This window comes from Oncorhynchus nerka, linkage group LG8 (assembly GCF_034236695.1).
Source record: "Oncorhynchus nerka isolate Pitt River linkage group LG8, Oner_Uvic_2.0, whole genome shotgun sequence".
In the NCBI taxonomy this organism is placed as follows: domain Eukaryota; kingdom Metazoa; phylum Chordata; class Actinopteri; order Salmoniformes; family Salmonidae; genus Oncorhynchus; species Oncorhynchus nerka.
The window spans coordinates 1,187,505-1,212,785 of NC_088403.1; the positions used below are offsets into that span (position 1 = coordinate 1,187,505).

The 25,281-nt window shown below is 50.5% G+C and overlaps 1 protein-coding gene across 1 annotated transcript in view; it reads right to left on the reverse strand.

The window, feature by feature from the left end:
* large1 (LARGE xylosyl- and glucuronyltransferase 1) overlaps window positions 1-24,789 on the reverse strand; it is a 222,755-nt gene extending 197,966 nt beyond the window's left edge. Inside the window, exon 1 of the mRNA XM_065022063.1 lies at window positions 24,591-24,789. Within this exon, the coding sequence (XP_064878135.1) occupies window positions 24,591-24,696 (106 nt within the window). The 5' untranslated portion in view covers window positions 24,697-24,789. The remainder of the gene's footprint in view (window positions 1-24,590) is intronic.
* Window positions 24,790-25,281: the final 492 nt, after the last annotated feature.

Consider the following 25,281-nt stretch of genomic DNA (forward strand, 5'->3'; position numbering starts at 1 on the left):
GTTACTAGTCCAACGCTCTAACCACTAGGCTACCCTGCTGGTTACTAGTCCAACGCTCTAACCACTAGGCTATCTGCTGGTTACTAGTCCAACGCTCTAACCACTAGGCTACCTGCTGGTTACTAGTCCAACGCTCTAACCACTAGGCTACCTGCTGGTTACTAGTCCAACGCTCTAACCACTAGGCTACCTGCTGGTTAATAGTTCAACGCTCTAACCACTAGGCTACCCTGCTGGTTACTAGTCCAACGCTCTAACCACTAGGCTACCTGCTGGTTACTAGTCCAAAGCTCTAACCACTAGGCTACCTGCTGGTTACTGGTCCAAAGCTCTAACCACTAGGCTACCTGCTGGTTACTGGTCCAACGCTCTAACCACTAGGCTCTAACCACTAGGCTACCTGCTGGTTACTAGTCCAACGCTCTAACCACTAGGCTACCTGCTGGTTACTAGTCCAACGCTCTAACCACTAGGCTACCTGCCGCTCCACCAGTGATGGTGACATTGCCCTGGGTAGGGGGTGCCATCTTTGGGATGGGATGTTAAATGGATGTCCTGATTTGTTGACATTTAATGTAATACTAGGGGTGTTAACCTCAGTGTCCTGGATAAATGTAATTATGATCACGTAGTCATCCCCCTCACTCCTCACCTCAACACCATTGATAGCTGATGTGTGGTGAGTGTTCTGGCACAAAATGGTGGCTTTGCATCAGACAGATCACTCCTCAACACCATTGATAGCTGATGTGTGGTGAGCGTTCTGGCACCAAAATGGTGGCTTTGCATCAGACAGATCACTCCTCAACTCCTCATTGATAGCTGATGTGTGGTGAGTGTTCTGGCACCAAAATGGTGGCTTTGCATCAGACAGATCACTCCTCAACACCATTGATAGCTGATGTGTGATGAGTGTTCTGGCACAAAATGGTGGCTGTGCTTCACCCAGGTGGGCTACACATATTGGTAGTGGATGACTGGACTTTTAGACTTCAGAAGTGTTGCTTGATATTAAATGGCACTAAAGTAGCTCCACGAGGGAAACAGCCAAGGATGTTTGTGGATAGAAAGAAAAACAGTGTGTCTCCAGAGGTCGGTCGTGGTCCATTCAGAGCTGTGAAGACCTCTCTGTACTCCCCCCCACTCTCTCTATGACCCTGGAGTGATGAAGGGAGCAGAGAGAGAGAGGACAGAGAGAGAGGTCTCAGAGCAAAAAAACTCCCAATACTGCCGGATTAAATATAAAGCCTCTAGTTTCACAGTTCACTTCCTGTGAAAGACACAGCAAGCGTCCGTGTCCTCGCCACCTCTCCAATGCTAATTGGTGTCAGCAGGACTAATGCACTCTTATAGGTCCACAGAACAGAGTTTAACTGTCCAGTACTGTCTACAAATATAATACTGTTATTTATACTGTATAGTACTGTCTATAGTACTGTCTACAAATATAATACTGTTATTTATACTGTATAGTACTGTCTACAAATATAATACTGTTATTTATACTGTATAGTACTGTCTATAGTACTGTCTACAAATATAATATACTGTTATTTATACTGTATAGTACTGTCTATAAATATAATATACTGTTATTTATACTGCATAGTACTGTCTATAAATCTAATATACTGTTATTTATACTATATAGTACTGTCTACAAATATAATACTGTTATTTATACTATATTAGTACTGTCTATAAATCTAATACTGTTATTTATACTGTATAGTACTGTCTATAAATATAATACTGTTATTTATACTGTATAGTACTGTCTATAGTACTGTCTACAAATATAATATACTGTTATTTATACTGTCCAGTACTGTCTACAAATATAATATACTGTTATTTATACTGTATAGTACTGTCTACAACTATAATATACTGTTATTTATACTGTATAGTACTGTCTACAAATATAATATACTGTTATTTATACTGTATAGTACTGTCTATAAATCTAATATACTGTTATTTATACTATATTGTACTGTCTATAAATCTAATATACTGTTATTTATACTATATAGTACTGTCTACAAATATAATACTGTTATTTATACTATATAGTACTGTCTATAAATCGAATATACTGTTATTTATACTATATAGTACTGTCTATAAATCTAATATACTGTTATTTATACTGTATAGTACTGTCTATAAATCTAATCTCAGAAATCACATGTACTGTTATAACTGCACAACTCTGGGTAGAAATCACATGTACTGTTATAGCAGCACAACTCTGGGTAGAAATCACATGTACTGTTATAAATGGTTCTCTAATTTCCTGTTTCTGGTTATAAATTGGATTGAATTCAGCAGTGTCAGTCATAGGTTAGTTAGAGCAGGCGTTGGGGGGTACTATATAGTACTGTCTATAAATCTAATATAGTGTTAGTTATACTGTAGAGTACTGTCTAGAAATGTAATATACTGTTATTTATTGGCTCATTGGGAGGGGGGGGGGGGTCTATTTTAGTGGTCGTTGGCTCATTGGGGGGGGTCTATTTTAGTGGTCGTTTAATGGTTGTTGGCTCATTGGCATCACCAGCCATAACCGTAGAACATTAAGTCATGGATAGAGTTGTTTAACTTCTCGGTTAAACCTGTGATGCTGTAAAACCACAAAAAACACACTTCCTGCAGCCCCGGAGGAACGCCTCATAGATATTACATAAATAACAAATGACACATCGAAGACTTCTCCTAACTGAAGATCAATAACCGAACCCTTCTCCTCAAGAACAATAACCGAACCCTTCTCCTCAAGAACAATAACCAAACCCTTCTCCTAACTGAAGATCAATAACCGAACCCTTCTCCTCACTGAAGATCAATAACCGAACCCTTCTCCTCAAGAACAATAACCGAACCCTTCTCCTCAAGAACAATAACCAAACCCTTCTCCTCAAGATCAATAACCGAACCCTTCTCCTCAAGATCAATAACCAAACCCTTCTCCTCAAGAACAATAACCAAACCCTTCTCCTCAAGATCAATAACCAAACCCTTCTCCTAACTGAAGATCAATAACCGAACCCTTCTCCTAACTGAACATCAATAACCGAACCCTTCTCCTCAAGATCAATAACCGAACCCTTCTCCTCAAGAACAATAACCGAACCCTTCTCCTCAAGATCAATAACCGAACCCTTCTCCTCAAGATCAATAACCGAACCCTTCTCCTCAAGATCAATAACCGAACCCTTCTCCTCAAGATCAATAACCGAACCCTTCTCCTAACTGAAGATCAATAACCGAACCCTTCTCCTAACTGAAGGTCAATAACCGAACCCTTCTCCTAACTGAAGGTCAATAACCGAACCCTTCTCCTAACTGAAGGTCAATAACCGAACCCTTCTCCTAACTGAAGATCAATAACCGAACCCTTCTCCTAACTGAAGATCAATAACCGAACCCTTCTCCTTGATACGTTACACACGTTCATCACTTTAGTTATTTCAGGGTTCAGCTGGGTTGGGCGTTGTGGGGTTCAGCTGGGTTCAGCTGGGTTGGACGTTGTGGGGTTCAGCTGGGTTCAGCTTGGTTGGACGTTGTGGGGTTCAGCTGGGTTGGACATTGTGGGGTTCAGCTGGGTTGGACGTTGTGGGGTTCAGCTGGGTTCAGCTTGGTTGGACGTTGTGGGGTTCAGCTGAGCTGGGTTGGACATTGTGGGGTTCAGCTGGGTTGGACATTGTGGGGTTCAGCTGGGTTGGACGTTGTGGGGTTCAGCTGGGTTCAGCTGGGTTGGACGTTGTGGGGTTCAGCTGGGTTCAGCTTGGTTGGACGTTGTGGGGTTCAGTTGGGTTCAGCTTGGTTGGACGTTGTGGGGTTCAGCTGGGTTCAGCTGGGTTCAGCTGGGTTGGACGTTGTGGGGTTCAGCTGGGTTGGACGTTGTGGGGTTCAGCTGTGTACGGTATTAGCCTAGCGCTCTCTACACCTGTATCATGTTGTGTACGGTATTAGCCTAGCGCTCTCTACACCTGTATCATGTTGTGTACGGTATTAGCCTAACGCTCTCTACACCTGTATCATGTTGTGTACGGTATTAGCCTAGCGCTCTCTACACCTGTATCATGTTGTGTACGGTATTAGCCTAGCGCTCTACACCTGTATCATGTTGTGTACGGTATTAGCCTAGCGCTCTCTACACCTGTATCATGTTGTGTACGGTATTAGCCTAGCGCTCTACACCTGTATCATGTTGTGTACGGTATTAGCCTAGCGCTCTCTACACCTGTATCATGTTGTGTACGGTATTAGCCTAGCGCTCTCTACACCTGTATCATGTTGTGTACGGTATTAGCCTAGCGCTCTCTACACCTGTATCATGTTGTGTACGGTATTAGCCTAGCGCTCTCTACACCTGTATCATGTTGTGTACGGTATTAGCCTAGCGCTCTCTACACCTGTATCATGTTGTGTACGGTATTAGCCTAGCGCTCTCTACACCTGTATCATGTTGTGTATGGTATTAGCCTAGCGCTCTCTACACCTGTATCATGTTGTGTACAGTATTAGCCTAGCGCTCTCTACACCTGTATCATGTTGTGTACGGTATTAGCCTAGCGCTCTACACCTGTATCATGTTGTGTACGGTATTAGCCTAGCGCTCTACACCTGTATCATGTTGTGTACGGTATTAGCCTAGCGCTCTACACCTGTATCATGTTGTGTACGGTATTAGCCTAGCGCTCTACACCTGTATCATGTTGTGTACGGTATTAGCCTAGCGCTCTACACCTGTATCATGTTGTGTACGGTATTAGCCTAGCGCTCTCTACACCTGTATCATGTTGTGTACCTAGCGCTCTCTACACCTGTATTAGCCTAGCGCTCTCTACACCTGTATCATGTTGTGTACGGTATTAGCCTAGCGCTCACCTGTACACTTGAACTACTTAATTTGTTTACTTTATTTCTTAAATGTATTTCTTTAATTTATTCCTTCCAGAAGACCTTGAGTGTTTATCTTCCAAGATTCCCTGTGTGTCCATCGCTATCCTACTTCAAACCCCAAAACAAAAGCAAACCCCTTTATGTATCATTAGGGTCCACTGCAGAGCTAGCCGTCACACCTGACACATTCAGGTCCATGGAACCTGATTTATCTCTGTACTACTCTGACTAATAACTCAGAGGATGACAGTGTGCTGGGGTGGAGATGTATCATGTTGTGTAGGAGAGGAGGGGAGGGGAGGTATTAGCCTAGGAGTGTTGGACAGTATTAGGAGGGGAGGACCTGGATCATGGAGGTAGGTATTAGCCTAGCACTCTACACCTGAGGAGGGGAGAGGAGAGGGAGGTGTAGGGGAGTATTAGCCTAGCGCTCTACACCTGTATTGTGTTGTGTAGGGTATTAGGGGCTCTCTACACCTGTATCAGGAGGAGGGAGGAGGGGAGGGGAGAGGGAGGAGAGGAGAGGGAGGAGAGGAGGAGAGGAGAGGGAAGAGAGGGAGAGGGAGGAGAGGGGAGGGGGAACTACTTAGGAGGGGAGGGGAAGAGGGAGAGGGATCTTCCAAGGGAGGAGAGGAGGGGAGGAGAGGAGGGGAGAGGGAGGAGAGGAGGGAGGAGAGGGATGAGGGGAGAGGGAGAGGGAGGAGGGAGAGGAGAGGGAGGAGGGGAGGGGAGGAGGGAGGGGAGAGGAGGAGGAGGAGAGAGAGAGAGGGAGAGGAGGAGGGAGAGGGAGGAGGGAGGGGGAGGGGAGGGAGGAGGGGAGGGGAAGAGGGGGAGAGGGAGTAAGGGAGGAGAGGAGGGGGGAGGAGGGGAGGGGAGAGATTGGAGAGGGAGGAGGAGAGGAGGGGAGGAGAGAGGGAGGAAAGAGGGAGAGAGAGGGGAGGAGGGAGGGAGGGGAGGAAAGACTGGAGAGGGAGAAGGAGAAAGGGAGGAGGGAGGAGAGAGGGAGGATGATTGGAGAGGGAGGAGGAGAGGACAGAGGAGAGAGGATGAGGGGAGAGGGAGAGGGAGGAGGGGAGGAGAAGAGAGGGAGGAGAGGAGGAAAGAGGAGAGAGAGAGGAGGGAGAAGGGGAGGAAAGTGGAGAGGAGGAGGGAGGAGGAGAGAGGGAGGGGAGAGAGAGGGAGGGGGAGAGAGGAGAGGAGGGGAGGAAATAGGAGAGAGAGGAGGAGAGAGGGAGAAGGGTAGGAGAGAGGGAGGAGCGGAGGAGAGAGGGAGGAGGAGAGGCAAGACTGACAGTCACGGTATATTATCCATTGAAATTGTCTTCAGGAATAGAAGAGTTCCCCAATGTCAGCTGTTGTTTAAAAAGAAGGACAGTCTCCCAGGAGACTCAAGTATGGGTAGCGGCAGCCCAATATGGCGACCGGAGTACAGGGAAGTGGGTGTGTGTTTAAAAAGAAGGACCGTCTCCCAGGAGACTCAAGTATGGGTAGCGGCAGCCCAATATAGCGACCGGAGTACGGGGAAGTGGGTGTGTGTTTGAAAAAGCAAATCCGCTAAATGGGCAGATTTGTTGTCGCTGCAGACTCTTTCACGTAGCTGATTGGTCCGCCCCACCCGAGGTGCTTTCTACTGGGTATTAGGATGGCGGCGCCAGAGGTAGCTAACAGGACACCTTTTCCCCTTCGATTTTAATTCAAGTAGAATTGGCAGCCGACACAATAAATATCTACTATTGATAACTATCTAGATCACCTTGATCTAGTCACCTTGATACTACTCAATGGGGGGGATACGAACACCAACAACACCAGGACACAGTGGCTTTGGCTCGGGAGGAGGATAAGGAGGAGGAGGCTCGGGAGGAGGATAAGGAGGAGGAGGCTCGGGAGGAGGATAAGGAGGAGGAGGCTCGGGAGGAGGATAAGGAGGAGGAGGCTCGGGAGGAGGATAAGGAGGAGGAGGCTCGGGAGGAGGATACAAACACCAACAACACCAGGACACGGTGGCCTTGGCTCGGCTTAACAAGCATTACTGTTCGGCCAATATCAGGGTGCCAAATTCAGGGTGCCAATATCAGGGTGAAGGCTTTCCCTTCCACGCGCCCACTACCTTTCCCTTCCACGTGCCCACTACCTTTCCCTTCCACGTGCCCACTACCTTTCCACGTGCCCACTACCTTTCCCTTCCACGTGCCCACTACCTTTCCCTTCCACGTGCCCACTACCTTTCCTTTCCACGTGCCCACTACCTTTCCCTTCCACGTGCCCACTACCTTTCCCTTCCACGTGCCCACTACCTTTCCCTTCCACGTGCCCACTACCTTTCCCTTCCACGCGCCCACTACCTTTCCCTTCCACGTGCCCACTACCTTTCCACGCGCCCACTACCTTTCCCTTCCACATGCCCACTACCTTTCCCTTCCACGTGCCCACTACCTTTCCACGTGCCCACTACCTTTCCCTTCCACGTGCCCACTACCTTTCCCTTCCACGTGCCCACTACCTTTCCCTTCCACGTGCCCACTACCTTTCCCTTCCACGTGCCCACTACCTTTCCCTTCCACGTGCCCACTACCTTTCCCTTCCACGTACCCACTACCTTTCCCTTCCACGTACCCACTACCTTTCCACGTGCCCACTACCTTTCCCTTTCCACGTGCCCACTACCTTTCCTTTTCCACGTGCCCACTACCTTTCCCTTCCACGTGCCCACTACCTTTCCCTTCCACGTGCCCACTACCTTTCCCTTCCACGCGCCCACTACCTTTCCCTTCCACGTGCCCACTACCTTTCCCTTCCACGCGCCCACTACCTTTCCTTTCCACGTGCCCACTACCTTTCCCTTCCACGTGCCCACTACCTTTCCCTTCCACATGCCCACTACCTTTCCACGTGCCCACTACCTTTCCCTTCCACGTGCCCACTACCTTTCCCTTCCACGCGCCCACTACCTTTCCCTTCCACGCGCCCACTACCTTTCCCTTCCACGTGCCCACTACCTTTCCCTTCCACGTGCCCACTACCTTTCCACGTGCCCACTACCTTTCCCTTCCACGTGCCCACTACCTTTCCTTTCCACGTGCCCACTACCTTTCCTTTCCACGTGCCCACTACCTTTCCCTTCCACGTGCCCACTACCTTTCCCTTCCACGTGCCCACTACCTTTCCCTTCCACGCGCCCACTACCTTTCACTTCCACGCGCCCACTACCTTTCCCTTCCACGTGCTCACTACCTTTCCCTTCCACGCGCCCACTACCTTTCCACGTGCCCACTACCTTTCCCTTCCACGTGCCCACTACCTTTCCCTTCCACGTGCCCACTACCTTTCCCTTCCACGTGCCCACTACCTTTCCCTTCCACGTGCCCACTACCTTTCCACGTGCCCACTACCTTTCCACGTGCCCACTACCTTTCCACGTGCCCACTACCTTTCCACGTGCCCACTACCTTTCCACGTGCCCACTACCTTTCCACGTGCCCACTACCTTTCCACGTGCCCACTACCTTTCCACATGCCCACTACCTTTCCACGCGCCCACTACCTTTCCCTTCCACGTGCCCACTACCTTCCCCTTCCACGTGCCCACTACCTTTCCACGCGCCCACTACCTTTCCCTTCCACGTGCCCACTACCTTTCCCTTCCACGTGCCCACTACCTTTCCCTTCCACGTGCCCACTACCTTTCCCTTCCACGTGCCCACTACCTTCCCCTTCCACGCGTCCACTACCTTTCCACGTGCCCACTACCTTTCCCTTCCACGCGCCCACTACCTTTCCCTTCCACGCGCCCACTACCTTTCCCTTCCACGTGCCCACTACCTTTCCCTTCCACGTGCCCACTACCTTTCCCTTCCACGTGCCCACTACCTTTCCCTTCCACGTGCCCACTACCTTTCCCTTCCACGTGCTCACTACCTTTCCACGCGCCCACTACCTTTCCCTTCCACGCGCCCACTACCTTTCCCTTCCACGTGCCCACTACCTTTCCCTTCCACGTGCCCACTACCTTTCCCTTCCACGTGCCCACTACCTTTCCCTTCCACGCGCCCACTACCTTTCCTTTCCACGTGCCCACTACCTTTCCCTTCCACGTGCTCACTACCTTTCCACGCGCCCACTACCTTTCCCTTCCACGTGCCCACTACCTTTCCCTTCCACGTGCCCACTACCTTTCCCTTCCACGTGCCCACTACCTTTCCCTTCCACGCGCCCACTACCTTTCCTTTCCACGTGCCCACTACCTTTCCCTTCCACGCGCCCACTACCTTTCCCTTCCACGTGCCCACTACCTTTCCTTTCCACGTGCCCACTACCTTTCCCTTCCACGAGCCCACTACCTTTCCCTTCCACGTGCCCACTACCTTTCCCTTCCACGCGCCCACTACCTTTCCACGTGCCGACTACCTTTCCACGTGCCCACTACCTTTCCACGTGCCCACTACCTTTCCCTTCCACGTGCCCACTACCTTTCCACGTGCCCACTACCTTTCCACGTGCCCACTACCTTTCCACGTGCCCACTACCTTTCCCTTCCACGTGCCCACTACCTTTCCCTTCCACGTGCCCACTACCTTTCCCTTCCACGTGCCCACTACCTTTCCCTTCCACGTGCCCACTACCTTTCCCTTCCACGTGCCCACTACCTTTCCCTTCCACGCGCCCACTACCTTTCCTTTCCACGTGCCCACTACCTTTCCCTTCCACGCGCCCACTACCTTTCCACGTGCCCACTACCTTTCCCTTCCACGTGCCCACTACCTTTCCTTTCCACGTGCCCACTACCTTTCCCTTCCACGAGCCCACTACCTTTCCCTTCCACGTGCCCACTACCTTTCCCTTCCACGTGCCCACTACCTTTCCCTTTCCACGTGCCCACTACCTTTCCACGTGCCCACTACCTTTTCCACGTGCCCACTACCTTTCCCTTCCACGTGCCCACTACCTTTCCCTTCCACGTGCCCACTACCTTTTCCACTTCCACGCCTTTCCCTTCCACGCCCACTTTCCCTTCCACCTACCTTTCCCACGTGCCCACTACCTTTCCCTTCCACGCGCCCACTACCTTTCCACGTGCCCACTACCTTTCCCTTCCACGTGCCCACTACCTTTCCTTTCCACGTGCCCACTACCTTTCCCTTCCACGAGCCCACTACCTTTCCCTTCCACGTGCCCACTACCTTTCCCTTCCACGCGCCCACTACCTTTCCACGTGCCCACTACCTTTCCACGTGCCCACTACCTTTCCACGTGCCCACTACCTTTCCACGTGCCCACTACCTTTCCACGTGCCCACTACCTTTCCACGTGCCCACTACCTTTCCACGTGCCCACTACCTTTCCACGTGCCCACTACCTTTCCACGCGCCCACTACCTTTCCACGCGCCCACTACCTTTCCACGCGCCCACTACCTTTCCACGCGCCCTGTCGCCCTTTGAATCCTGTAATACTGTATACACAGCCTCAGGACTTCCTCAGGACTTCGGCAGAAACAGTCCACTGCGCTCTGAGCCGTCTGGTTGGTCTAATGGAAATATGCTGACTCAAACTAGGTGACCATGGAGACCGCTGCTAGGCTGCGCCTCATTATTTATCAACTTCCTGTTACTCCTAATGAATATTCAACATGTTTATACCAGGGTCGAAAAACCAAACATCCTCAACTTTTACATTAATTGGGACATTCATGTTTATGGAAACTTCATTATTACGTCACCATGGTGATGAGAAGCCCCCCCCCCCGGTCACATTATGCTAATTCCCTAGACGCTAGCTGCCCCAGTTGGAGATATAGATGGGTGGAGAACAGCATCAGAGTGTTGAATTATCAAAAAGAAAAGCCGCCCTGCGTTTCTAAATGTGGGATGTGCTCTATATGCATGATGAGCAGGCCACAGCGGGAGATAGATGGAGAGAGAGAGGAGAGAGGAGGAGAGGGAGATGGAGGAGAGGGAGATGGAGGAGAGAGGAGAGAGAGGAGGAGGAGGAGAGGGAGATAGAGGAGAGAGAGGAGAGAGGGAGAGAGATGGAGCGAGAGAGGAGAGCAAGGAGAGCCACAGCGGGAGATAGATGGAGAGAGAGAGGAGAGAGGAGGAGAGGGAGATGGAGGAGAGAGGAGAGAGGAGAGAGGAGTGAGGAGGGGGAGATAGAGATGGAAAGAGAGAGAGCGAGGAGAGGGAGAGAGAGATGGAGCGAGAGAGGAGAGCGAGGAGAGCCACAGAGAGGGAGAAATAGATGGAGTGAGAGAGAAAGAGAGGAGAGGGAGAGAGAGAGAGATGGAGCAAGAGAGGAGAGAGGAGAGGGAGAGTGAGAGAGGAGAGGGAGAGCGAGATGGAGAGAGAGGAGAGCCACAGTGACAGGGAGACAGAGAGAGAGAGCTAGAAGGAGAGCCACAGCGAGAGGGAGACGGAGAGAGAGAGAGAGAGAGAGAGAGAGAGAGAGAGAGAGAGAGGAGAGAGAGAGAGAGAGAGTAGGGAGAGATAGAGAGAGGGAGACGGAGAGAGAGAGAGAGAGAGCTAGAAGGAGAGCCACAGCGAGAGGGAGACGGAGAGAGAGAGAGAGCTAGAAGGAGAGCCACAGCGATAGGGAGACGGAGAGAGAGAGCTAGAAGGAGAGCCACAGCAAGGGAGACGGAGAGAGAGAGAGAGAGAGAGAGAGAGAGAGAGAGGGAGAGAGAGAGAGAGAGAGCTAGAAGGAGAGCCACAGCGAGAGGGAGAGAGAGAGAGAGAGAGAGCTAGAAGGAGAGCCACAGCGATAGGGAGACGGAGAGAGAGAGCTAGAAGGAGAGCCACAGCGAGGGAGACGGAGAGAGAGAGAGAGAGAGACAGACGGAGAGAGAGAGAGAGAGAGCTAGAAGGAGAGCCACTGCGAGAGGGAGAGAGAGAGAGAGAGAGCTAGAAGGAGAGCCACAGCGATAGGGAGACGGAGAGAGAGAGCTAGAGGAGAGAGCCACAGCGAGGGAGACGGAGAGAGAGAGAGCGAGAGAGAGAGAGACAGAGAGGGGAGGGAGACGAGAGAGAGAGAGAGAGCTAGAAGGAGAGCCACAGCGAGAGAGAGAGAGAGAGCGAGAGAGAGAGCTAGAAGGAGAGCCAGCAGAGAGAGAGAGAGAGAGAGAGAGAGCTAGAAGGAGAGCCACAGCGATAGGGAGACGGAGAGAGAGAGCTAGAAGGAGAGCCACAGCGAGGGAGACGGAGAGAGAGAGAGAGAGAGACAGACGGAGAGAGAGAGAGAGAGCTAGAAGGAGAGCCACTGCGAGAGGGAGAGAGAGAGAGAGAGAGAGAGCTAGAAGGAGAGCCACAGCGATAGGGAGACGGAGAGAGAGAGCTAGAAGGAGAGCCACAGCGAGGGAGACGGAGAGAGAGAGAGAGAGAGAGAGAGAGACAGAGAGGGAGGGAGACGGAGAGAGAGAGAGAGAGCTAGAAGGAGAGCCACAGCGAGAGGGAGAGAGAGAGAGAGCGAGAGAGAGAGAGCTAGAAGGAGAGCCACAGCGAGAGGGAGAGAGAGAGAGAGAGCTAGAAGGAGAGCCACAGCGAGAGGGAGAGAGAGAAAGAGAGCTAGAAGGAGAGCCACAGCGAGAGGGAGAGAGGGAGAGAGAGAGAGAGAGAGCTAGAAGGAGAGCCACAGCGAGAGGGAGAGAGAGAGAGAGCTAGAAGGAGAGCCACAGCGAGAGGGAGAGAGGGAGAGAGAGAGAGAGAGAGAGCTAGAAGGAGAGCCACAGCGAGAGGGAGAGAGAGAGAGAGAGAGCTAGAAGGAGAGCCACAGCGAGGGAGACGGAGAGAGAGAGAGAGAGAGACAGAGGGAGACGGAGAGAGAGAGAGAGAGCTAGAAGGAGAGCCACAGCGAGAGGGAGAGAGAGAGAGAGAGAGAGCTAGAAGGAGAGCCACAGCGATAGGGAGACGGAGAGAGAGAGCTAGAAGCAGAGCCACAGTGAGGGAGACGGAGAGAGAGAGAGCGAGAGAGAGAGACAGAGAGGGAGGGAGACGGAGAGAGAGAGAGAGAGCTAGAAGGAGAGCCACAGCGAGAGGGAGAGAGAGAGAGAGAGCGAGAGAGAGAGAGCTAGAAGGAGAGCCACAGCGAGAGGGAGAGAGAGAGAGAGAGCTAGAAGGAGAGCCACAGCGAGAGGGAGAGAGAGAAAGAGAGCTAGAAGGAGAGCCACAGCGAGAGGGAGAGAGGGAGAGAGAGAGAGAGAGAGCTAGAAGGAGAGCCACAGCGAGAGGGAGAGAGAGAGAGAGAGCTAGAAGGAGAGCCACAGTGAGAGGGAGAGAGGGAGAGAGAGAGAGAGAGAGCTAGAAGGAGAGCCACAGCGAGAGGGAGAGAGAGAGAGAGAGAGCTAGAAGGAGAGCCACAGCGAGAGGGAGACGGAGAGAGAGAGCTAGAAGGAGAGCCACAGCAAGGGAGACGGAGAGAGAGAGAGAGAGAGAGAGAGAGAGAGAGACAGAGAGAGACGGAGAGAGAGAGAGAGAGCTAGAAGGAGAGCCACAGCAAGACGGAGAGAGAGAGAGAGAGAGAGAGAGAGGGAGACGGAGAGAGAGAGAGAGCTAGAAGGAGAGCCACAGCGAGAGGGAGAGAGAGAGAGAGAGAGAGCTAGAAGGAGAGCCACAGCGAGAGGAAGACTGAGAGAGAGAGAGAGAGGGAGAACCACCGCGATAGGGAGACAAAGGGAGAGAGAGAGAGAGAGAGGGAGAGATAGAGAGAGGGAGACGGAGAGAGAGAGAGCTAGAAGGAGAGCCACAGCGATAGGGAGACGGAGAGAGAGAGCTAGAAGGAGAGCCACAGCAAGGGAGACGGAGAGAGAGAGAGACAGAGAGAGAGGGAGACGGAGAGAGAGAGAGAGAGAGAGCTAGAAGGAGAGCCACAGCGAGAGGGAGAGAGAGAGAGAGAGAGAGAGCGCTAGAAGGAGAGCCACAGCGATAGGGAGACGGAGAGAGAGAGCTAGAAGGAGAGCCACCTTATTCAGTGTGGCATAAAAATTGTGGAATAAAAATTTAAAATAAAGTACCGCACTTTGTCCCCAGGACCAGGAATGAAGACTACGCCTCGTGTCCTCTATTCTCCCTGCTTCGTTGTGTCAGAGCCCAGGAAGAGGAAGACATTGAGGGACCTCGTGTCCCCTATTCGTTGTGTCATAGCCCAGGAAGAGGAAGACATTGAGGGACCTCGTGTCCCCCATTCGTTGTGTCATAGCCCAGGAAGAGGAAGACATTGAGGGACCTTGCGGGAGGCCTGATGCATCATGGTACCAAACTTAATAAATAGGTATTTTGGCATCGGTCTCCTAAAGGACAGCATGCTCATACAAGGGCCAGTACAAATGACAAAATGGTGTCTATTTGGCGTCCTCACTGTTCCCCCGCTCAGTTCTGTTTGGCGTGCTCTGCTCCACCGCCCAACGCCGGGCGCCAGGTGATTCACGCAGGCTGTCAGGTGAGCGGGCTGCTGTCACACGAAGGATGCCCCCGCCCCTCTGCCCGCCAGGCTGCCACACGCCAGATGTCTCCTCGGTAACGGTGTGAGCGGAAGCATGACAGGGAAAACTCCAAATTAATGTGTCATACATGAACGACCAGGGAGCATCACAGGGGAGCATCACAAGGGAGCATCACAGGGGAGCAGGGCATCCAAACAGGGGAGCATCACAGGGGAGCATCACAGGGGAGCATCACAGGGGAGCAGGGCATCCAAACAGGGGAGCATCACAGGGGAGCATCACAGGGGAGCAGGGCATCCAAACAGGGGAGCATCACAGGGGAGCATCACAGGGGAGCAGGGCATCCAAACAGGGGAGCATCACAGGGGAGCAGGGCATCCAAACAGGGGAGCATCACAGGGGAGCATCACAGGGGAGCAGGGCATCCAAACAGGGGAGCATCACAGGGGAGCATCACAGGGGAGCAGGGCATCCAAACAGGGGAGCATCACAGGGGAGCATCACAGGGGAGCATCACAGGGGAGCAGGGCATCCAAACAGGGGAGCAGGGCATGTGTTAGATACAGTAGGTCCACTAAGGACTGAATAAGGTGATAGATGTAGGACTGACAGTGTTAGGTAGGACCACTAAGGACTGAATACGGTGTTAGATACAGTAGGACCACTAAGGACTGAATAAGGTGTTAGATACAGTAGGACCACTAAGGACTGAATAAGGTGTTAGATACAGTAGGACCACTAAGGACTGAATAAGGTGTTAGATACAGTAGGACCACTAAGGACTGAATAAGGTGATAGATACAGTAGGACCACTAAGGACTGAATAAGGTGTTAGATACAGTAGGTCCACTAAGGACTGAATAAGGTGATAGATACAGTAGGACCACTAAGGACTGAATAAGGTGTTAGATACAGTAGGTCCACTAAGGACTGAATAAGGTGATAGATACAGTAGGACCACTAAGGACTGAATAAGGTGTTAGATACAGTAGGTCCACTAAGGACTGAATAAGGTGATAGATACAGTAGGACCACTAAGGACTGAATAAGGTGTTAGATACAGTAGGTCCACTAAGGACTGAATAAGGTGTTAGATACACTAAGGACTGAATAAGGTGTTAGATACAGTAAGGACTGAATAAGGTGTTAGATACAGTAGGTCCACTAAGGACTGAATAAGGTGTTAGATACTGGACTGAATAAGGTGATAGATACAGTAGGACCACTAAGGACTGAATAAGGTGTTAGATACAGTAAGGACTGAATAAGGTGTTAGATACAGTAAGGACTGAATAAGGTGTTAGATACAGTAGGACCACTAAGGACTGAATAAGGTGTTAGATACACTAAGGACTGAATAAGGTGTTAGATACAGTAGGACCACTAAGGACTGAATAAGGTGTTAGATACAGTAGGTCCACTAAGGACTGAATAAGGTGATAGATACAGTAGGACCACTAAGGACTGAATAAGGTGATAGATACAGTAGGTCCACTAAGGACTGAATAAGGTGTTAGATACAGTAGGTCCACTAAGGACTGAATAAGGTGTTAGATACAGTAGGATCACTAAGGACTGAATAAGGTGATAGATACAGTAGGACCACTAAGGACTGAATAAGGTGTTAGATACAGTAGGTCCACTAAGGACTGAATAAGGTGTTAGATACAGTAAGGACTGAATAAGGTGTTAGATACAGTAAGGACTGAATAAGGTGTTAGATACAGTAGGATCACTAAGGACTGAATAAGGTGTTAGATACAGTAAGGACTGAATAAGGTGTTAGATACAGTAAGGACTGAATAAGGTGTTAGATACACTAAGGACTGAATAAGGTGTTAGATACACTAAGGACTGAATAAGGTGATAGATACAGTAGGACCACTAAGGACTGAATAAGGTGTTAGATACAGTAGGTCCACTAAGGACTGAATACGGTGTTAGATACAGTAAGGACTGAATAAGGTGTTAGATACAGTAAGGACTGAATAAGGTGTTAGATACACTAAGGACTGAATAAGGTGTTAGATACACTAAGGACTGAATAAGGTGTTAGATACACTAAGGACTGAATAAGGTGTTAGATACAGTAGGACCACTAAGGACTGAATAAGGTGTTAGATACACTAAGGACTGAATAAGGTGATAGATACAGTAGGACCACTAAGGACTGAATAAGGTGTTAGATACAGTAAGGACTGAATAAGGTGTTAGATACAGTAAGGACTGAATAAGGTGTTAGATACAGTAGGATCACTAAGGACTGAATAAGGTGTTAGATACAGTAGGTCCACTAAGGACTGAATAAGGTGTTAGATACAGTAGGACCACTAAGGACTGAATAAGGTGTTAGATACACTAAGGACTGAATAAGGTGTTAGATACAGTAGGACCACTAAGGACTGAATAAGGTGTTAGATACACTAAGGACTGAATAAGGTGATAGATACAGTAGGACCAAAGGACTGAATAAGGTGTTAGATACAGTAGGATCACTAAGGACTGAATAAGGTGTTAGATACAGTAGGTCCACTAAGGACTGAATAAGGTGTTAGATACAGTAGGGACTGAATAAGGTGATAGATACAGTAGGACCACTAAGGACTGAATAAGGTGATAGATACAGTAGGACCACTAAGGACTGAATGGCTGTTCAGCTCCAATAGTTTCGTTTCATTCTTTGTTTTTCTTCTCCCCAATTTTGTGTTTACGATCTTGTCACATCGCTGCAACTCCCCAACGGGCTCGGGAGAGGAGAAGGTCGAGTCATGCGTGTTCTGAAACTGAACCCGCCAAACCGCGCTCCTAACGCCCGCTCCTAACGCCCGCGCTCCTAACGCCCGCGCTCCTAACGCCCGCCCGCTTAACCCGGGAACTCAGCTGCACCAACGGGTCGGAGGAAAGACTGTTCAACTGATGACCGAAGTCAGCCTGCAGGCGCCCGGCCTGCCACAAGGAGTCGCTAGAGCGTGATGAGCCAAGTAAAGGGCCCCCCAGGCCAAACCCTCCAAAGTCTCTCTGGATAAGATAGTCAGCTAAATGACTCACTACTGTAAGTCTCTCTGGATAAGAGAGTCAGCTAAATGACTCACTACTGTAAGTCTCTCTGGATAAGAGAGTCAGCTAAATGACTCACTACTGTAAGTCTCTCTGGATAAGAGAGTCAGCTAAATGACTCACTACTGTAAGTCTCTCTGGATAAGAGAGTCAGCTAAATGACTCATTACTGTAAGTCTTTCTGGATACGAGAGTCAGCTAAATGACTCCCTACTGTAAGTCTCTCTGGATAAGAGAGTCAGCTAAATGACTCATTACTGTAAGTCTTTCTGGATACGAGAGTCAGCTAAATGACTCACTACTGTAAGTCTCTCTGGATAAGAGAGTCAGCTAAATGACTCATTACTGTAAGTCTTTCTGGATACGAGAGTCAGCTAAATGACTCCCTACTGTAAGTCTCTCTGGATAAGAGAGTCAGCTAAATGACTCATTACTGTAAGTCTTTCTGGATACGAGAGTCAGCTAAATGACTCACTACTGTAAGTCTCTCTGGATAAGAGAGTCAGCTAAATGACTCATTACTGTAAGTCTTTCTGGATACGAGAGTCAGCTAAATGACTCCCTACTGTAAGAATCTGGATCAGACTTGCAGATGGTAACATTACATTTGAATGTGCTGCTGTTTCCATGACAGAAAACAGTCTGGATAATGTTTCCATGACAGAAAACAGTCTGGATAATGTTCCCATGACAGAAAACAGACTGTTTCCTGTGTGTTGGATAATGTTTCCATGACAGAAAACAGTCTGGATAATGTTCCCGTGACAGAAAACAGTCTGGATAATGTTTCCATGACAGAAAACAGTCTGGATAATGTTTCCATGACAGAAAACAGACTGTTTCCTGTGTGTTGGATAATGTTCCCATAGATGATGAGTTTTACAGAAAAAGCCAGACTGAAAAGTAAACCACTGTTCATCCGGACCGAGCCAATCACACAAACCACTGTTCATTCAGACCAATCACACAAACCACTGTTCATTCAGACCGAGCCAATCACACAAACCGCTGTTCATTCAGACCGAGCCAATCACACAAACGACTGTTCATCCAGACCGAGCCAATCACACAAACCACTGTTCATTCAGCCAATCACAAAAACCACTGTTCATTCAGACCGAGCCAATCACACAAACCACTGTTCATTCAGCCAATCACACAAACCACTGTTCATCCAGACCGAGCCAATCACACAAACCACTGTTCATTCAGACCGAGCCAATCACACAAACCACTGTTCATTCAGCCAATCACACAAACCACTGTTCATTCAGACCGAGCCAATCACACAAACCACTGTTCATTCAGACCGAGCCAATCACACAAACCACTGTTCATTCAGAGCCAATCACACAAACCACTGTTCATTCAGCCAATCACACAAACCACTGTTCATTCAGCCCGAGCCAATCACACAAACCACTGTTCATTCAGCCAATCACACAAACCACTGTTCATTCAGACCGAGCCAATCACACAAACCACTGTTCATTCAGCCAATCACACAAACCACTGTTCATTCAGACCGAGCCAATCACACAAACCACTGTTCATTCAGAGCCAATCACACAAACCACTGTTCATTCAGCCCGAGCCAATCACACAAACCACTGTTCATCCAGACCGAGCCAATCACACAAACCACTGTTCATTCAGCCAATCACACAAACCACTGTTCATTCAGCCAATCACACAAACCACTGTTCATTCAGCCAATCACACAAACCACTGTTCATTCAGCCAATCACACAAACCACTGTTCATTCAGCCAATCACACAAACCACTGTTCATTCAGCCAATCACACAAACCACTGTTCATTCAGACCAATCACACAAACCACTGTTCATTCAGCCCGAGCCAATCACACAAACCACTGTTCATTCAGACCGAGCCAATCACACAAACCACTGTTCATCCAGACCGAGCCAATCACACAAACCACTGTTCATTCAGCCAATCACACAAACCACTGTTCATTCAGACCGAGCCAATCACACAAACCACTGTTCATTCAGCCAATCACACAAACCACTGTTCATTCAGACCAATCACACAAACCACTGTTCATCCAGACCGAGCCAATCACACAAACCACTGTTCATTCAGACCAATCACACAAACCACTGTTCATTCAGACCAATCACACAAACCACTGTTCATTCAGCCAATCACACAAACCACTGTTCATTCAGCCAATCACACAAACCACTGTTCATTCAGCCAATCACACAAACCACTGTTCATTCAGCCAATCACACAAACCACTGTTCATTCAGCCAATCCAAAACCACTGTTCACACAAAAACCACTGTTCATTCAGCCAATCACAAAACCACTGTTCATTCAGCCCGAGCCAATCACACAAACCACTGTTCATTCAGCCAATCACACAAACCACTGTTCATTCAGCCAATCACACAAACCACTGTTCATTCAGCCAATCACACAAACCACTGTTCATTCAGCCAATCACACAAACCACTGTTCATTCAGCCAATCACACAAACCACTGTTCATTCAGCCCGAGCCAATCACAATCCATTCAGTTTAATTACAGCCTGGATGAAATAGACTTCACAAGGCGCTCAGGGGCTCTGAGAGGGGGGGTGGTGTGTGTGTGTGTGTGGTGGTGTGGTGTGTGGTGGTGGTGTGTGTGTGTGTGTGTGTGTGGTGTGTGGTGTGTGTGCGGTGTTGTGTGTGGTGGTGGTGTGCGTGTGTGTGTGGTGTGCGTGTGTGTGGTGTGTGTGTGTGGGGGGTGGTGTGTGTGTGTGTGTGTGTGGTGGTGTGTGTGTGTGTGTGTGTGGTGTGTGTGTGTGTGGTGGTGTGTGTGTGTGTGTGGTGTGTCCTCTCCCTGCGTATGTCTCCTGTCCCTGCCTCCGTACCCCAAAACGAAGACCAGGGGAATATAAATCTGAGCCGAAACAAAAAGGGTGACATTTCATTAAGGAGGGAGCTGGTAGCTGTACCCCCTTTGGCTAGAGTACAAATCACACCAAGGCCAGGGGGGCAGAGGATACCGCAACATTCTGAAACCCTTTAACCAATCACACCAAGGCCAGGGGGGGCAGAGGATACCGCAACATTCTGAAACCCTTTAACCAATCACACCAAGGCCAGGGGGGCAGAGGATAGCGCAACATTCTGAAACCCTTTAACCAATCACACCAAGGCCAGGGGGGCAGAGGATACCGCAACATTCTGAAACCCTTTAACCAATCACACCAAGGCCAGGGGGGCAGAGGATAGCGCAACATTCTGAAACCCTTTAACCAATCACACCAAGGCCAGGGGGGCAGAGGATACCGCAACATTCTGAAACCCTTTAACCAATCACACCAAGGCCTGGGGGGGCCGCAACATTCTGAAACCCTTTAACCAATCACACCAAGGCCAGGAGGATACCGCAACATTCTGAAACCCTTTAACCAATCACACAAGGCCAGGGGGCAGAGGATACATTCTGAAACCCTTTAACCAATCACACCAAGGCCAGGGGGGCAGAGGATACCGCAACATTCTGAAACCCTTTAACCAATCACACCAAGGCCAGGGGGGCAGAGGATACCGCAACATTCTGAAACCCTTTAACCAATCACACCAAGGCCAGGGGGGCAGAGGATACCGCAAACATTCTGAAACCCTTTAACCAATCACACCAAGGCCAGGGGGGGGCAGAGGATACCGCAACATTCTGAAACCCTTTAACCAATCACACCAAGGCCAGGGGGGGCAGAGGATACCGCAACATTCTGAAACCCTTTAACCAATCACACCAAGGCCAGGGGGGGGGGGCAGAGGGGATAGCGCAACATTCTGAAACCCTTTAACCAATCACACCAAGGCCAGGGGGGGGCAGAGGATACCGCAACATTCTGAAACCCTTTAACCAATCACACCAAGGCCAGGGGGGCAGAGGATACATTCTGCAACATTCTGAAACCCTTTAACCAATCACACCAAGGCCAGGGGGGGGCAGAGGATACCGCAACATTCTGAAACCCTTTAACCAATCACACCAAGGCCAGAGGGGGGGGGGGAGGATAGCGCAACATTCTGAAACCCTTTAACCAATCACACCAAGGCCAGGGGGGCAGAGGATACCGCAACATTCTGAAACCCTTTAACCAATCACACCAAGGCCTGGGGGCAGAGGATACCGCAACATTCTGAAACCCTTTAACCAATCACACCAAGGCCAGGGGGGCAGAGGATACCGCAACATTCTGAAACACTTTAACCAATCACACCAAGGCCAGGGGGGCAGAGGATACCGCAACATTCTGAAACCCTTTAACCAATCACACCAAGGCCAGGGGGGCAGAGGATACCGCAACATTCTGAAACCCTTTAACCAATCACACCAAGGCCAGGGGGGGGCAGAGGATACCGCAACATTCTGAAACCCTTTAACCAATCACACCAAGGCCAGGGGGGGCAGAGGATACCGCAACATTCTGAAACCCTTTAACCAATCACACCAAGGCCAGGGGGGCAGAGGATACCGCAACATTCTGAAACCCTTTAACCAATCACACCAAGGCCAGGGGGGCAGAGGATACCGCAACATTCTGAAACCCTTTAACCAATCACACCAAGGCCAGGGGGGCAGAGGATACCGCAACATTCTGAAACCCTTTAACCAATCACACCAAGGCCAGGGGGGGGCAGAGGATAGCGCAACATTCTGAAACCCTTTAACCAATCACACCAAGGCCAGGGGGGGGCAGAGGATACCGCAACATTCTGAAACCCTTTAACCAATCACACCAAGGCCTGGGGGGGGCAGAGGATACCGCAACATTCTGAAACCCTTTAACCAATCACACCAAGGCCAGGGGGGCAGAGGATACCGCAACATTCTGAAACACTTTAACCAATCACACCAAGGCCAGGGGGGCAGAGGATACCGCAACATTCTGAAACCCTTTAACCAATCACACCAAGGCCAGGGGGGCAGAGGATACCGCAACATTCTGAAACCCTTTAACCAATCACACCAAGGCCAGGGGGGCAGAGGATACCGCAACATTCTGAAACCCTTTAACCAATCACACCAAGGCCAGGGGGGGGGCAGAGGATACCGCAACATTCTGAAACCCTTTAACCAATCACACCAAGGCCAGGGGGGGCAGAGGATACCGCAACATTCTGAAACCCTTTAACCAATCACACCAAGGCCAGGGGGGCCAGGGGGCAGAGGATACCGCAACATTCTGAAACCCTTTAACCAATCACACCAAGGCCAGGGGGGCAGAGGATACCGCAACATTCTGAAACCCTTTAACCAATCACACCAAGGCCAGGGGGGCAGAGGATACCGCAACATTCTGAAACCCTTTAACCAATCACACCAAGGCCAGGGGGGGGGGCAGAGGATACCGCAACATTCTGAAACCCTTTAACCAATCACACCAAGGCCAGGGGGGGGGGGGCAGAGGATACCGCAACATTCTGAAACCCTTTAACCAATCACACCAAGGCCAGGGGGGCAGAGGATACCGCAACATTCTGAAACCCTTTAACCAATCACACCAAGGCCAGGGGGGGGGGGCAGAGGATACCGCAACATTCTGAAACCCTTTAACCAATCACACCAAGGCCAGGGGGGGGGCAGAGGATACCGCAACATTCTGAAACACTTTAACCAATCACACCAAGGCCAGGGGGGCAGAGGATACCGCAACATTCTGAAACCCTTTAACCAATCACACCAAGGCCAGGGGGGGGGCAGAGGATACCGCAACATTCTGAAACCCTTTAACCAATCACACCAAGGCCAGGGGGGCAGAGGATACCGCAACATTCTGAAACCCTTTAACCAATCACACCAAGGCCAGGGGGGCAGAGGATACCGCAACATTCTGAAACCCTTTAACCAATCACACCAAGGCCAGGGGGCAGAGGATACCGCAACATTCTGAAACCCTTTAACCAATCACACCAAGGCCAGGGGGGCAGAGGATACCGCAACATTCTGAAACCCTTTAACCAATCACACCAAGGCCAGGGGGGCAGAGGATACCGCAACATTCTGAAACCCTTTAACCAATCACACCAAGGCCAGGGGGGAGGAGAGGAAACCCTTTAACCAATCACACCAAGGCCAACATTCTGAAACCCTTTAACCAATCACACCAAGGCCAGGGGGGGGGGGGGCAGAGGATACCGCAACATTCTGAAACCCTTTAACCAATCACACCAAGGCCAGGGGGGGCCTAGCGCTGCTGTAGCCTGGGTCCTCCGACTAAATGAGATGAACAGTCACTGTGCTAGCCTAGCGCTGCTATAGCCTGGGTCCTCAGACTAAATGAGATGAACAGTCACTGTGCTAGCCTAGCGCTGCTGTAGTCTGGGTCGTCAGACTAAATTAGATGAACAGTCACTGTGCTAGCCTAGCGCTGCTGTAGCCTGGGTCCTCAGACTAAAAGAGATGAACAGTCACTGTGCTAGCCTAGCGCTGCTGTAGCCTGAGTCCTCAGACTAAATGAGATGAACAGTCACTGTGCTAGCCTAGCGCTGCTGTAGCCTGGGTCCTCAGACTAAATGAGATGAACAGTCACTGTGCTAGCCTAGCGCTGCTGTAGCCTGGGTCCTCAGACTAAAAGAGATGAACATTCACTGTGCTAGCCTAGCGCTGCTGTAGCCTGAGTCCTCAGACTAAATGAGATGAACAGTCACTGTGCTAGCCTAGCGCTGCTGTAGCCTGGGTCCTCAGACTAAAAGAGATGAACAGTCACTGTGCTAGCCTAGCGCTGCTGTAGTCTGGGTCCTCAGACTAAATGAGATGAACAGTCACTGTGCTAGCCTAGCACAGACTAGAGAGAGAGAGGCCTGGTCAGAGGAGAGAAGCCCTGTTACAGCACCTAGACATGACTAGAGAGACAGAGAGAGGCCTGATCAGAGGAGAGAAGCCCTGGTACAGCATCTAGACATGACTAGAGAGACAGAGAGAGGCCTGATCAGAGGAGAGAAGCCCTGTTACAACACCTAGACATGACTAGAGAGAGAGGCCTGATCAGAGGAGAGAAGCCCTGTTACAGCACCTAGACATGACTAGAGAGACAGAGAGGCCTGATCAGAGGAGAGAAGCCCTGGTACAGCACCTAGACATGACTAGAGAGAGAGAGAGGCCTGATCAGAGGAGAGAAGCCCTGGTACAGCATCAGGTGGTTCAGGAGAGTTGGGTCCTACCTTGGAAGTTACCAGCGGAGAGGTACAGCCAGGTGAGTGCGGGGATGAAGAGCAGGGCGAGGGAGGCAGCGAGGAACTTCCTGCGCCCGCGACACATTCCCAGCATCCTCTGTGGCGATGGCCCAGAACGAGAGGCGGAGCAACCTCTGGAGTCTGACCTCTATGTGGGTAGCAGCTGTTGGCCGGGGGGGGGCATGATACTGTCTGAGGGGAGAGGAGAGAGGAGAGGAGAGGAGAGGACAGGAGGGGAAGAGAGAGGAGGGGAGAGGAGAGAGGAGGGGAGAGGAGAGAGGAGAGGAGAGGACAGGAGGGGAAGAGAGAGGAGGGGAGAGGAGAGAGGAGGGAGAGAGGAGAGGAGAGGGACAGGAGGGGAAGAGAGAGGAGGGGAGAGGAGAGAGGAGGGGAGGAGAGAGAGAGAGGAGGGGAGGGGAGGGGAGGGGAGGAGGGGAGAGGGGGGACAGGGAGGGGAAGAGAGGAGGGAAGAGAGGAGGGGGAAGAGAGGAGGGGAAGAGAGGAGGGGGAGGAGAGAGGAGGGAGAGAGGAGAGAGGAGGGGAGGGGAGAGGAGAGAGGAGAGGAGAGAGGAGAGGACAGGAGGGGAGGGGAGAGGAGAGGACAGGAGGGGAAGAGAGAGGAGGGGAGAGGAGAGGACAGGAGGGGAAGAGAGAGGAGGAGAGAGGAGAGGACAGGAGG